General features: G+C 47.8%; 1 protein-coding gene across 3 annotated transcripts in view; it reads left to right on the top strand.

Moving 5' to 3' along the window:
- rad18 (RAD18 E3 ubiquitin protein ligase) overlaps positions 1-16,124 on the top strand; it is a 448,932-nt gene that overhangs the window by 391,742 nt on the left and 41,066 nt on the right. For 2 of the 3 annotated variants that reach the window (XM_072472125.1, XM_072472123.1), the window contains exon 12: positions 12,640-12,702. The exons of the other annotated variant lie outside the window; for it this stretch is intronic. In XM_072472125.1, the coding sequence (XP_072328226.1) occupies positions 12,640-12,702 (63 nt within the window). The remainder of the gene's footprint in view (positions 1-12,639; positions 12,703-16,124) is intronic. 3 annotated transcript variants of the gene reach the window in all.

Raw genomic sequence — 16,124 nt, 5'->3', positions numbered from 1 at the left:
CCCGTTGGTTGAGAGGGTACAGCTACTTAACGCTAAACCGCAGTATGCCTACGTAGCGTACCCCGACGGCCGCCAAGACACAGTCTCCCTCAGGGACCTGGCACCAGCTGGTTCAACACACACACACACACACACCCTCCGACCCGGCGCCACCCTCCCTCCGCCCGCTGCAGTCCACCGCAGCCCCCGCTTCGGGACAATCCGTCCTCCCCTTACTCACACCCGGTGATGAAGAGGATTTCGACACACTCCCGGAGTCACCGACGACCAAGCCGCCGCCGAAGTCGCCTCCAGCAGTGCGGTGCTCTCAACGACAGATCAAGGCACCAGACCACCTGAATTTGTAATATCTGTACTTTTAAAACACAACTTACTGTATATAGTTCTCCACCACCCCCGCCGGACTCATTTTTAACAGGGGGTGAATGTGGTAGTCACCACTACGGGGGTAGATCCCTGCCTGCTGACTCCACCCAGTAGGTGGAGTATAAATATGTGTGCTCCCAGTACAGCAGCCATTTCATCAGCTGCTGTAGGAGGCCACACATCTCAGTGTAATAAAGCCTCGATTACATCCTACTCTTGTCTTTCTGTAATTGATTGTGCATCAATTTGATTGGGAGCCCATGTACGTCAGTAAGCACAGGCATGATAGAGGACCAGGATTTGGTGCTAATCCAGACACAGGCGGAAGAGCTTTGGATGACCTTAAGCTTACAGAAGGTAGAATGAGGGTGACCAGCCAGGAGTGCGTTAGAATAGTCAAGTCTAAAGATAACAACAACATGAATGAAGTCTTCACCACGGATGAGCTGAGATGGGTGAAGAAACAAGTAGTTTTAGTGATGGCATAAATATGAGGTCAGAAGCTCATGCCGAGGTCAAACATGACACGAAGATTACAATCTCAGGCTGTTGCCAAGAAGCAGGATGGAGTTGGTAGCTAGGGAACAGAGTTTGGAGTGGGCACCAAAAACACTGGCTTTAATCTTTGCAATATTTAATTGAAGCAAATTTCTACTCGTGCAGTACTGGACATATAATAAATAGTCATATAAAACTGCAACGGTGGTGAGGTAGTGCCAGGTGCCGTCAACCTACATGTGAAAACTGATATTGTGCTTTCAGATTATGTCGCTGAGAGGCAGCATGTACGTGGGAAATATGAGACCAAATTTATATTCTTGGGGGCTACCAGAAGTAATTGTGCACGATTACGGTACTGCATTGCTGACCGCACCACAACCCCCTCCCCCTCCCTTCACCACAACCACTACAACCATTTTCCCATGTTTAATGCATATTATCAGCAGGCTGATTTGGGATATACATTGTACTTACAGTAAAGGAAGGAGCCTGGATACGTTTGAGTTCTATTATGGGAGTTCTATTATGAGGGAACCGTGGTTTACCAAGGAAGTGGAATCTCTTGTTAAGAGGAAGAAGGAGGCCTATGTGAAGATGAAGTGTGAAGTTTCGGTTGGGGCGATGGATACTTACAAGGTAGCGAGGAAGGATCTAAAGAGAGAGCTAAGACGAGCAAGGAGGGGACATGAGAAGTATTTGGCAGGAAGGATCAAGGAAAACCCAAAAGCTTTCTATAGGTATGTCAGGAATAAGCGAATGACTAGGGAAAGAGTAGGACCAGTCAAGGACAGGGATGGGAAATTGTGTGTGGAGTCTGAAGAGATAGGCGAGATACTAAATGAATATTTTTCGTCAGTATTCACTCAGGAAAAAGATAATGTTGTGGATGAGAATGCTGAGCCCCAGGCTAATAGAATAGATGGCATTGAGGTACGTAGGGAAGAGGTGTTGGCAATTCTGGACAGGCTGAAAATAGATAAGTCCCCGGGACCTGATGGGATTTATCCTAGGATTCTATGGGAGGCCAGGGAAGAGATTGCTGGACCTTTGGCTTTGATTTTTATGTCATCATTGGCTACAGGAATAGTGCCAGAGGACTGGAGGACAGCAAATGTGGTCCCTTTGTTCAAAAAGGGGAGCAGAGACAACCCCGGCAACTATAGGCCGGTGAGCCTCACGTCTGTAGTGGGTAAAGTCTTGGAGGGGATTATAAGAGACAAGATTTATAATCATCTAGATAGGAATAATATGATCAGGGATAGTCAGCATGGCTTTGTGAAGGGTAGGTCATGCCTCACAAACCTTATTGCGTTCTTTGAGAAGGTGACTGAACAGGTAGACGAGGGTAGAGCAGTTGATGTGGTGCATATGGATTTCAGCAAAGCGTTTGATAAGGTTCCCCACGATAGGCTATTGCAAAAAATACGGAGGCTGGGGATTGAGGGTGATTTAGAGATGTGGATCAGAAATTGGCTAGCTGAAAGAAGACAGAGGGTGGTGGTTGATGGGAAATGTTCAGAATGGAGTACAGTCACAAGTGGAGTACCACAAGGATCTGTTCTGGGGCCGTTGCTGTTTGTCATTTTTATCAATGACCTAGAGGAAGGCGCAGAAGGGTGGGTGAGTAAATTTGCAGACGATACTAAAGTCGGTGGTGTTGTCGATAGTGTGGAAGGATGTAGCAGATTACAGAGGGATATAGATAAGCTGCAGAGCTGGGTCGAGAGGTGGCAAATGGAGTTTAATGTAGAGAAGTGTGAGGTGATTCACTTTGGAAGGAATAACAGGAATGCAGAATATTTGGCTAATGGTAAAGTTCTTGAAAGTGTGGATGAGCAGAGGGATCTAGGTGTCCATGTACATAGATCCCTGAAAGTTGCCACCCAGGTTGATAGGGTTGTGAAGAAGGCCTATGGAGTGTTGGCCTTTATTGGTAGAGGGATTGAGTTCCGGAGTCGGGAGGTCATGTTGCAGCTGTACAGAACTCTGGTACGGCCGCATTTGGAGTATTGCGTACAGTTCTGGTCACCGCATTATAGGAAGGACGTGGAGGCTTTGGAGAGGGTGCAGAGGAGATTTACCAGGATGTTGCCTGGTATGGAGGGAAAATCTTACGAGGAAAGGCTGATGGACTTGAGGTTGTTTTCGTTGGAGAGAAGAAGGTTAAGAGGAGACTTAATAGAGGCATACAAAATGATCAGGGGGTTGGATAGGGTGGACAGTGAGAGCCTTCTCCCGCGGATGGATATGGCTGGCACGAGGGGACATAACTTTAAACTGAGGGGTAATAGATATAGGACAGAGGCCAGAGGTAGGTTCTTTACGCAAAGAGTAGTGAGGCCGTGGAATGCCCTACCTGCTACAGTAGTGAACTCGCCAACATTGAGGGCATTTAAAAGTTTATTGGATAAACATATGGATGATAATGGTATAGTGTAGGTTGGATGGCTTTTGTTTCGGTGCAACATCGTGGGCCGAAGGGCCTGCACTGCGCTGTATTGTTCTATGTTCTATGTCTGTCTCTGTTCCCAGTGTTTTGGAATTTGCTATAATTTTGTTGCATGGTGGATTCCAGAGCACCAGTAGCAACACCACAACAATTGAGCGCACACAAGTTTGGATGTGTGTATCTGTTTAAAATTAGCATCTTTTGTGTTCTGGCCAGGGACTTTCTCCAGGTTTGGAAGAGGATCTATCCAGCAACAATTTGCATTTATGGGTAATGGTTAAGATGGAAAAAAGCTGCAAGGTGTTTCACGAAGCCAGAGAAGGAGATAGTAAGAGGTGCACAAAAAAACCCTTGATCAAAAATGCAGGTTTTTTTAAAGGAGGGTCTTGAAAGAAGAATTGGAGGCATAAGGGATTCCAGAATGCGGCTCCAAACAACTGAGTTCACAGCTACCAGTGATAGGGACGGGATGCAATTGGTGCTGCACAATGGATACTCCTGCAGCTCAGTATGTGAAAAACGCTTTGCTGCCCCCGCTCCCTGGGCTCTGCCCGCTGCCAGTCGTGACAAATAATTCTGATAACATTATAGCAAATATCAGGTTCACAATACCAAAACAAAATTTTACACTTTTCACAACCTCTGCATTACCCAAAGCACTTGATGGCCAATGAAATTCTTTTGTAGTGCAGTCACTCTTGTATTGTCAACAGCCTACTTACACATAGAGATGTTAATTGATGGATGAATATTGTCCAGGGCACCAGCGGTGGCGAATAGAGCACGTGCAAAGGAAAGGGAAATAAAAGGCAAACAGCATAGATGAGAAAAGATCGGCAGGTAGCATCAAACAGACCACTGAAGTATTGTTTATAAGTATAGAGATTCAAAGAAAAGATAAAACCGATTTGGGCCCAGAAAGGAAGTGCATTGAGTGTGCAGCACAGAAATAGACAATCAGCCCAACTGGTCCATGACTTGTTCATATTCCACACGAGGAAATCTTCCTGTGGACAAAGAGGGAGCTGCTGAGATAATAAATGGAATTTGCACTTGTTTTTACTAAAAAAAGTGCATGCTACCAATGCCAAAGTAAAGGGCAGATTCAATAATAACTCACAAAATGAAATTGGATGTGTCAAAAAATTATGGAAATTTACACCACGGAGGAAGGCCATTCTGCTCATCTTGCCCATGTAGCCGATGAGTATCCATCCAGGCTAATCCTGCTTTCCGGCTCTTGATCTCTATCCTTGTCGTTAACAGCTCTTCAAGTCCATGTCTAAGTGCCGTACAAATGTTATAAGAGTTTCTTTTCGACAGCCCGTTGAGGAAGTGAGTTCCAATCAACCTCTGGGTGAAAAGAATTTCCCTTGAGTCACACCTAAACCTCTGATTACTTACCCAAAATCTATGCCTCCTAGTTTCGAGCACCCAACCGAGGGGATTAGGGCCTTCTTATCCACTCTGTCTAGACCCCCTCATTGTTTTCTAGACTTAATTAACTAAATCAATAGCTCAGGAAGAGCTGTAAAATTCTGTGTTTGCATTCTTTGAGCCTTTGTAGCCATTGTACCAGAACATTGAACCGATCTTCCAGATCTGTACATTTAGCAGTTGCAGTACTCCAGGATTACCACCTTCACTCTGTGTTGTTCAGGGTAGACACATGCATGGTACTCAAGGATGTGGACTCATACCATTTGTTGGACTGGACATTCTAGTCAGGTGTCAAATTATTGAATCGGCTGAATTAATTTGTACTCTTCTCTAAACCTAAGTGAGAATTAATGAAAACTGTAATATGATATTTCTGATAAAACAATGCTGCGGAGAATCCTGAGCAATGCTCTGAGTCTCAATTTTCTGCATCTGGTGTTCCAACAATTTTATGTCAGTAATACAAGTTAAAAGTCCTTTCTTTTGTGCCAAAGTCAGACCAGATTTGCAAATGTATCACTCATGCCAACAATTCAAAATGTATTTTCTGTTCTGCAATTCTAAACATTTCCACGTTCATAGAAACTGTCTCAAAACACAATTTTTCCTTTATTCGGCCGGGGGGGCCTGTTGTGAAATGTTAAGAGATCTTTAGTGCACAGTAAGATGAAGCATCGCTGACCAGATGAACTGGTTTCATTAATACTGTGAGACCACTATACATGTATCATTAAATTGAAAGTGGAGAAACCTGTTTTTAATAAGTTCCAAATACCGGTTGCTACCTAGAAATGTTGCCCTTTGGAATTATTTTGCAAACCTCCTTCCCTCTGATTCTAAAGAGACTCTTGTCTAAACTCCATAACGATTTTCTCCAGGTCCAATTTCAGCTCTGTGATAAGATGGTTAATCTCAACAAAAAAATTATGTTTTTTGCATTTGTATATTTATGTTGCATTTCCTTCCCTCAGAACACCTCAGAACACTTTACAATGAATGACACGTAGTCAATGTTGTAATGTAAGAAATGTGGCTGACAATTTGTGCACAGAAAACATGCACAAACAACAATAAGGATTAACTATTTTAGTGATCTTGGTTGAGGGACAAATATAGGCCAGGACACCGGGATAGAAGTCCCCTGCTCTTCTTTGAAATGGTGCTGTTGAATCTTTATGTCCACTTAAAAAGGCCATTGGGCCTATTTAACGTCGAACCCAAAGGAAGAAGCCGCTAACAGTGCAGCACTCCTTCAGTACTCCACTAAAAGATCAGCAATAGCCTTTGTTCTCAAGAATTTGAGTGGGACTTGAATCCACAAGCTTCTATCTTAGAGGCACGAGTACTGCCACTAAGTCATGACTGAGATCGTGGGCAGGGATGATGAAATCAGCCAGGGTTCATACATTTGATCACTATCTAGTGATTGCTCCTGAAAAATACCTCTATACGGTCCTTGGAGAAGGTCAGGATCAGATTTGGCAGTGATTTCTGCCTCTCCTGCACCAATTCCACACTGTGCAAGTGTTCTCTGCTAGTTGATACGTAGATTAACTGCGGGAGTAATAGAGCGGTATTACGATCCTGGACCAGACTCCAACAGAGACTAGGATATGGGACAAAAACCTCAATGTTTTAATTTTGTAAGACTGTGAGGAAAGGATACCTCGCTCTAGGAGTGATTTCACGTAAAATAGGGATATGGTATACTGAAACAAACTTTTTATCATGAACACAATATTAAAATATCTTTAACATCACTCAAGAAAATAGCTTACAATTACCCTCAAACAATGCTAATAAATACAGTGGCACAATAATCCTTAACTGCTATCTTTATTTCCATTCAAACAACAAAACCATCTCCGATCCCAATCCATTTTTAAATACAGTTATTGATGTGTTAGGCAGGTAGGTTCGATGTGGACTGCACTCAATGCAGGGAAGCTAGAAACAGACGTCTAACACTGGAGAAGATCCAACACTGTTTTATTCAACGATAGAACTAATTTCCATATTCAGCTGTGGGTCGACACTATACTGAACTGACTGGAGACCTTGTAGTAGCCTGACCAGACCTACTAGCTACCTTGGTGTTTGCACTTGCTAGCCTGTGGACTCTGACTGTCTCAGTGGCTGGGTCCCGAGAGAGCGGGAAACCTAGTGCCCTCTGGCTTTATAGTGGTAGTGTCCTGTCTGGTGATTGGCTGTGTTGTGTGCTTACTGGTCATCCTATGTGTCAATCACTGCCTGTCTGGCATCTCATTATATACATGAGTGGATATTATGACACCACCCCTTTTTTTTTGTTTTAGATAAATGAATACTAAGGTGTGCGTGCGTATGCCTGACGATATACAAAAGGTGTCTAAATGAACGTATATGCATAGGAAGGTGTCGATAGTGTAGATACATGGCAAAAAAAATAATATTTACAGAGGTTAAATCGATGAAGTCACAAAATGTACAAACGTTCAGTCTACAGATTCAGTCTTTGTGGTGGGCGAGGAAATCTTGTCAATCGCCGCAGAGGTGGATCAGGAGCCACCTGCATGTGGATAGGCGGGATCGCTGCGGTGGTCGCATGGGCCGGCAGGATTGCTGGTAGATCGGCGACTTCGTGGCAGGGTACATCTGGAGGAAGCATCGTAGGCGGCGGGGCACTTCGGTCAGGTAGCGGGCGTGGAACTCTTCGCAATGCCCGCCAGTTGGGCCGTAGCAGGGAGCCATCAGCCATGCGGACAAGGAACGATCTTGGGGCCACTTGTTTGATCACAACAGCTGTGGCTGACCAGCCGCCCTCAGGCAACTGGACATGAACATGATCAGTTGGGGCCAGTTCGGGTAGATCCGTGGCATGAGCATCATATGTGGCCTTCTGTTGGGCCCGTGACTGCTGCGTTTTCTGTCAGACCGTGAGGTGGTCAAGGTCTGGAACATGGATGGCTGGAACTGTGGTCCTCAGAGTGTGATTCATGAGCATCTGCTCTGGAGACAACACAGTGGACAGTGGGGTTGCCCTGTATGCCAGCATCGCCAGGTTGAAGTCGGAGCCTGAGTCTGCAGATTTGCACAGCAACCGCTTTACAATATGGACCCCTTTCTCAGCCTTCCCGTTCGACTGCGGGTAGTGGGGACTGGAGGTTACGTGACGGAAGTATTAGGACTGTGCAAAATCGGACCATTCCTGGCTGTAAAAGCAAGGACCGGTGTCGCTCATTACCGTGAGCGGAATCCCATGCATGGCGAATGTTTCTTTGCAGGCATTGATTACCACCTTTGACGTGAGGTCGGACAGTTTCACCACTTCTGGGTAATTGGAGAAGTAGTCGACCAGGAGTGCGTAGTCACGCCCCTTGGCGTGGAAAAGGTCTACACCTACTTTGGACCACGAAGAGGTCACGATCTCGTGCTGTTGTAGCATTTCCTTGGGTTGAGCTGGTTGAAACTTCTTGCAGGTAGGGCAGTTGAGGACTGTGTCGGCAATGTCCTGGCCGATGCCCAGCCAATAGGCCGCCTCCCGAGCTCTGCGTCGGCATTTCTCGACCCCAAGGTGACCCTCATGGAGTTGGCCCAGCATCAGAGCCCGCATGCTCTGAGGAATTATAATCCTGTCGAGTTTCAGAAGGATTCCCTCCACGACCGTCAGGTCGTCTTTTATGTTATAGAACTGGGGACATTGTCCCTTCAGCCAGCCATGGGTAAGGTGTTGCATCACATGCTGCAGCAGAGGATCCTTGGCCATCTCCTCACGAATTTGGACCACCCGTTCGTCAGAGGCCGGAAGGTTGCTGGCACACAACTGCACTTGCGCTTCTATGTGGCAGATGAAGTCACTTTGTTCACACGGTGTGGTAATGGACCTGGATGGGGCATCTGCAACGATCAGCTCTTTGCCTGGCGTGTATACAAGTTCGAAGTCATAGCGGTGTAGCTTAAGAAGAATTTGCTGTAACCGAGGTATCATGTCATTTAAATCCTTCTGGATGATATGGACTAGAGGCCTGTGGTCCGTTTGTACCATGCATCTTGGCAGGCCGTAAACGTCATCGTGAAACTTGACTATCCCTGTCAGGAGGCCCAGACACTCCTTCTCAATCTGAGCGTACCGTTGCTCAGTGGGCGTCATGGCCCTGGAGGCATACACCACTGGAGCCCAGGACGCGGAGTCACCTCGCTGAAGGAGCACCGCCCCAATGCCGTCCTTGCTTGCATCAGTCAGTATCTTGGTTTCCTTGGTTGGGTCAAAGAACGCTAGAATCGGGCTGTGGTGAGCTTAGCTTTCAGCTCACGCCATTCCTCTTCATGCGTGGGCAGCCACTGGAATTCTGTCGACTTCTTGACGAGATGGCAGAGTGCCATGGTGTGGGATGACATATTGGGAATGAATTTTCCGAGGACGTTGACCATCCCGAGGAAGCGGAGGACCACCTTCTTGTCCTCCGGGGTCTTCATGGCGTTGATCGTTGAGACCTTGGCATCTGGCCGCACGACCTGCTGCGAGATGTGGTCACCCAGGAACTTAATATCCGATTGACCAAATGAGCACTTGGCCCTTTTGAGCTGGAGACCATGTTCATTAATTCTCTGGAATACCTTCTTGAGGCGAGCAATGTGTTCCTGGGGCGTTGTGGACCAGATAATTACGTCGTCAACGTATACTCGCACCCGCTCGATGCCCTCTATCATCTGCTCCATGATGCGGTGAAATACTTTGGAGGCAAATATGATCCCAAAAGGAATCCGGTTTTAGCAGTAGCGACCGAACGGGGTGTTGAACGTGCACAGCTTGCGACTGGACGCATCCAGCTGTCTTTGCCAAAAACCCTTGGAGGCGTCCAGCTTAGTAAAGATTTTGGCATGAGCCATCTCACTGATCAACTCTTCACATTTCGGTATCGGGTAATGCTCCCGCATGATATTACGGTTTAGATCCTTGGGGTCAATGCAAATGCGAAGCGCCCCTGACATCTTTACACAGACCATGGAGCTGACCCAGTCTGTTGGCTCTGTGGCCTTCGATATGATGCCCTGGTCTTGGAGGTCCTGTAATTGCTTTTTCAGACGATCCCTGAGGGGTGCCGGCACACGGCGTGGTGCATGAATTACCGGGGTGGCGTTCGGCTTGAGCAGGATTTTATATCGGTATGGGAGCGTGCCCATTCCATCGAATACGCTGTGGTACTTCGTGATAATATCATCTATGTCGGCATGTAAGTTTCCATCAGGCGTGGCCGTCGCCGGTGATGATGACATGGTGTGGACTCGCTGAACCAGGTTCAGGAGCTTGCAGGCTCGAGCAACGAGCAGGGACGCTCTGTTAGGCCCGACGATTTCAAACCGCAGTGTTGCCTTGATCGCCTTGTTGGATACCCCTAGTTGACAAGAGCCACTGGCTGCTATGACATTGCCATTGTAGTCAAGGAGCTGGCAGGCCGGTGGAAGAATGCTTGGTCGGGCCCGGGTGGTGTCGTGGTCGGATTTTGGGATGAGGTTCGCTGATGCACCGGTGTCCTGTTTAAATCGGATGTGAGCCTTGTTAACTGTGAGGACAGCACACCACTCGTCGTCAGGATCCACACTGAGGATCGAGAGGCGTTTTGCCATTGTGGTGGAAGGCAGCGCATGTGTAGTTATGATGCCCACCCGGTATGGGGACTTGAGGCAGTCAGCATCAGGGTCCGTTGGGCTGTCGGGATCGGAATCTGGCATGCCTTGTTGTATTGAGTGGACACTTCTGCGCCGCAGCTGGGATCGCTGGCTGCTGAGCGGTGGAGCAGATCTGCAAAGGGCTGCGTAGTGGCCAAGCTTGCCACACTGTAGACACCTGCATCCTTTTGCCGGACATTGCCACTTTAAATGGGCGGAGCCACAATACGGATGCGTCATGACGCCAACGACAGCGCATTCCGTGCGTCATCGCACATGCGCAGTGCGGTCTGTCGATGTACGCACTTGTGCAGTCGGCCTATCCACTCGGTCGTGACCGCATGCGCAGGAACCCGGGAAAAGCGCACGAAACGGCCACTCTCCTCGATGCTCAGGCCCTGCATTTGTGCAATGGCCTGCACCCGTTCCGCCTTGTGGGAGGCCAGCTTTGCAGTTTCTGCCGCCTTGATGTGGGATTAAAGATTCTTGGTATGCACATGGACAACGCACGTCTCGATAGCGACAGAGAGGGCCAACTGTTTCACTTTCAGGAGTTGCTGCCGAAGGGAGTTGGATTGGACCCCGAAAACAATCTGATCCCGGATCATGGAATCAGCCGTCGAGTCATAGTTACATGACTGCGCTCTGATGCGGAGATGGGTCACGAAGGACTGAAAAGGTTCATCCTTACCCCGAAGCCTCTGCTGGAAAACGGACCGTTCAAAGCTCTCATTCACCTCAATGTCGCAGTGGCTGTCAAACTTCAGCAGGACTGTTTTGAATTTTGTTTTATCTTTGCCGTCAGCGAACGTAAGGGAGTTGTTGATGTGGATGGCGTGGTCCCCCACGGCGGAGAGAAATAGTGCGATCTTCCTGGCATCCGATGCTGCTTCGAGGTCGGCGGCCTCGATGTACAAGAGGAACTTTTGCTTGAAGATCTTCCAATTGGCTCCGAGGTTGCTGGAGATGCGGAGCTGCAGAGGAGGCTGGATGTTTTCCATTTCGCTGGATGGCTGCTTGCTGGTCGATGCTGATTCACCCGAGGTAGGTCCGTCAAGATCAGTATCACTCTGGTACCATGATGTGTTCGGCAGGTAGGTTCGATGTGGACTGCACTCGATGCAGGGATGCTAGAAACAGACGTCTAACACTGGAGAAGATCCAACACTGTTTATTCAACGATAGAACTGATATACATATTCAGCTGTGGGTCGACACTATACTGAACTGACTGGAGACCTTGTAGTAGCCTGACCAGACTTACTAGCTACCGCATGGTGTTTGCACTTGCTAGCTCGTGGACTCTGACTGTCTCAGTGGCTGGGTCCCAAGAGAGCGGGAAACCTAGTGCCCTCTGGCTTTATAGTGGCAGTGTCCTGTCTGGTTATTGGCTGCACTGTATTGTGTGCTTACTGGTCATCCTGTGTGTCAATCACTGCCTGTCTGCATCTCATTATATACATGAGTGGATATTATGACAGTTATCACTCAGGAATACTTGATGTACAGAGATGTTGTTTGAGACTGTTTGAACAGACAGACCTGAACCCTGTTCAAACAATGCAGAATGTCCGGCTGTATTTCTTCAGAAACTTCTCATTTTGCCTTCCAGCCATTAACTAAAACTGAGCCTCAACACCTGACTGCTTCAACCCCTGGCTCGTCCCATTAACCACGTCCTCTCACTGAACTGAACACACTGTCTCTAATTAACTACTCCGCAGGGAACTTCTTAACATAAACAGACATCCATTAGCCCAAACATTTACAATGCTTTAATTGCACCTCTGGCTCCCAAAAAGCTTAGCAGTCTTTCAAACCAGGATTTTTAAAAGCACTACCGCAGCAATCATACACACACGAACCCAGGCTTTTAATTACTCCGCCAAATACATATAATATTATATATCTGAAACTCTTACATTCATCACAGCGGAGGATTAGCAGTGTTTTTAACAACAACCCAACACCTGCCATCTTTATGGTTGAAGTGAATGCGCTGAAGTATCCTCAATGATTTATTGCTGTAATTTCTCTGGTAAGTGCTGCTATATTACAAGAGATGTTCTCCTTTAGTACTGGGAAGCGAATCACTGCCAACTCTTATTGCTGTTTGGCATTAGATGCACGGCACTGTTTTGCTCATTTGGTACTTCGGTCAGGTTTCCCCAGAGTATAAATGTATTTAACTTGTTTCTGAATTTTCATTCAAACCCTTTATTCTGTTTGTGCAGCTCCGACTCTGATATTTGTAGAGATCCTGTGTATTCCCAGGAATCTGCAAGGTCAATAACCATGTGAGTACAGCATTTCACATATAAAATTGCTTTTCATTTTCAAGTTGTAATTCCTGACTTTTCTTTAATCATTAGGAGTAACTTGAGCAAAATATCCTGTGACATGTATCCCCAATGTATCATCAGAGGTGCAAACCTTGCCAATTAACTGTTCCGTTGTAAAATTCTCAATTTGATCTTCAGTGATTCAGCTGCTTGAGCTGCGTCGTTGTACACTAACCCCGATAAGAACTTAGTTTTATATAATGTGTTCAGCAGGAGACTGCGGACAGGATGAGGAGTCACAGTGCAAATGTTTTCTTGAGGAAGGTAGCATGGAAAGTGACCATCAAAGGGATTGGAAGATGAGATGGAAAGGATGGAATAAGCCTTCCATTTTATCTTTCAATGCTTTGGACATGCAAAAATAAAGAAAGTGTGCCAGAAGAGAAAGGGAAGAGGTCAAGATGGAATCTGGTGTTGGAAATCATGCCACTGCTACAACAGACTGGGTAAAAGACACAGTGGAATATATATGGAATTTTGATGAGCAGGTACGACTCATTGTCCGTAACCAAGAGCAACATGTTAATTCATCATAGAATCATAGAATTTACAGTGCAGAAGGAGGCCATTCGGCCCATTGAGTCTGCACCGGCTCTTGGAAAGAGCACCCCACCCAAGGTCAACACCTCCACCCTATCCCCATAACCCAGTAACCCCAAACAACACTAAGGGCAATTTATCATCGCCAATCCACCTAACCTGCACATCTTTGGACTGTGGGAGGAAACCGGAGCACCCGGAGGAAACCCACGCACACACGGGGAGGATGTGCAGACTCCGCACAGACAGTGACCCAAGCCGGAATCAAACCTGAGACCCTGGAGCTGTGAAGCAATTGTGCTATCCACAATGCTACTGTGCTGCCCTCTGGTGTCTTCATGCCGTTGACTGCCAGCACCTTGTTGGCGTCAGGTTGCACACCTTGCTGTGAAATGTGGTCACCTAAAAACTTGATAGCGGGCCATTCAAACGAGCATTTGGCCCTGTTGAGCTAGAGGCCATTTTCATGAATCCTCTGGAAAACCTGTTTGAGGCGAGCAATGTGATCCTCGGGCGTCGTGGACCAGATGATCACGTCGTCCACATAGACTCGCACCCCCTCGATGCCCTCCATCATTTGCTCCATTATTCGATGAAATACTTCGGAAGCTGATATAATACCAAAAGGCATGCGGTTGTAGCAATACCTGCCGAACGGAGTGTTAAAAGTGCACAGCTTCCGACTGGACTCGTCCAGCTGAATTTGCCAGAAGCCACGGGAGGCACCAACTTGGTAAAGAATTTGGCGTGAGCCATCTCACAGGTCAATTCTTCACGTTTCGGGATCGGGTAATTCTCTCACATGATATTGCGATTCAGGTCTTTGGGATCAATGCAAATGCGGAGTTCGGCAGAGGGTTTCTTGACGCAGACCATGGAGCTGACCCAGTCTGTGGGTTCTGTGAACTTTGAGATGATGCCCTGGTCTCGGAGATCTCATAGCTGCGTTTTCAGACGATCCTTGAGAGGAGCCGGTACCCGGCGTGGTGCATGAATGACTGGGGTGGCATTCGGCTTGAGCAATATCTTGTAGCGATATGGAAGCGTGCCCATCCCATCAAACACACTGTGGTATTGTGTGAGAATAGTGTGTCTGTGTTTAGCAGACTGGGCTAAATAGCTGGTTTGTAAAGCAGAACAAGGCAGCAGCGTGGGTTCAATTCCCATACCAGCCTCCCCGAACAGGTGCTGGAATGTGGCAACTAGGGGTGTTTCACAGTAACGTCATTGAAGCCTACTTGTGACAATAAGTGATTATTATTATTTGGGGCAGCACGGTAGCATTGTGGATAGCACAATTGCTTCACAGCTCCAGGGTCCCAGGTTCGATTCCGGCTTGGGTCACTGTCTGTGCGGAGTCTGCACATCCTCCCCGTGTGTGCGTGGGTTTCCTCCGGGTACTCCGGTTTCCTCCCACAGTCCAAAGATGTGCAGGTTAGGTAGATTGGCCATGATAAATTGCCCTTAGTGTCCAAAATTGCCCTTCGTGTTGGGTGGGGTTACTGGGTTATGGGGATAGGGTAGAGGTGTTGACCTTGGGTAGGGTGTTCTTTCCAAGAGCCGGTGCAGACTCGATGGGCCTCCTTCTGCAGTGCAAATTCTATGATAATCTATGAATATCGTCTATCTCAGCCTGGAGATTCGCATTGGGCGAGGCCGTCGCCAGTGTCGAGGACATGGCTGAACTGGCTGTACCAGATTTAGGAGTTTGCATGCGCGAGTACCGAGCAGGGATGCCTTGTCAGGCCGGACAATCTCACCTTGATTGCCTTGTGAGAGACACCTAGCTAACACGACCCACTGGCAGCTATGACATTACCATTGTAGTCAAGGAGCTGGCAGGCTGGTGGAAGCATGCTAGGTTGGTGTCGGATGCTGTCGAGATCCGACTGTGATATGAGGTTCGCAAACGCGCCAGTGACCAATTTAAATCGGATGCGAGACTGGTTGACCGTGAAGACGGCACACCTCTCGTCATCAGAATCCACACTGAGGATCGAAAGGCAAGTGGCAGGCACGGTAGAGACCAACTCGCATGTGGTGATGATGCCCACCCGATATGGAGACTCGACGCAGTCAGCATCGGGGTTCGTTGGGCTGTCTGGATCAGAATCCTGCATGCCTTGTTGTACGCAGTGGACACGTCTGCGCTGCAGCTGGGATCGCTGGCTGTTGTTCGGTGGAGCGGACCTGCAGAAGGCCGTGTAGTGGCCAGGCTTTTCACGCTGTAGATATCGCCTGCCTTTGGCTGGACATTGCCGCTTTAAATGGGCGGAGCTACAATTCGGACACGTCATGACGCTGACGTCAGCACGATCTGTGCGCCATCGCGCATGCGCAGTGCGGTTGGCCGACATTCGTGTATGCGCCTCAGGGTCTTCGGCCTCATCGTCCACCCGGTCGTGGCACGCAAACGTGGGGACCCGAGAAAAGCGCGCAAAATGGCCACTCTCCTCGATGCTCAGGCCTTGCATTTTCGCTATGGCCTGCACCCTTTCTGCCTCGTGGGAGGCCAGTTTTGCAGTTTCTGCCACCCTGATGCGGGAGTAGCGATTTCTGACATGCTCATGGACAACGCACGTTTCGATGGCGATGGAGAGGGTCAACTGTTTGATTTTGAGGAGCTGCTCCCACTGGGAGTCGTACTGAACCCCGAAAACGATCTGATCCCGGATCATGGAATCAGTCATCGAGTCATAATTACATGACTGCGCTAGGATGCGGAGATGGGTCAAGAAGGACTGAAAAGGTTCATCCTTACCCTGAAGCCTCTGTTGGAAGATGTACCGTTCAAAGCTCTCATTCACCTCAATGTCGCAGTGGCTGTCGAATTTCAG

Source organism: Scyliorhinus torazame, chromosome 13 (genome assembly GCF_047496885.1).
Source record: "Scyliorhinus torazame isolate Kashiwa2021f chromosome 13, sScyTor2.1, whole genome shotgun sequence".
NCBI classification, from domain to species: Eukaryota; Metazoa; Chordata; class Chondrichthyes; order Carcharhiniformes; family Scyliorhinidae; genus Scyliorhinus; species Scyliorhinus torazame.
This window is presented reverse-complemented; position numbering and strand designations above follow the sequence as displayed.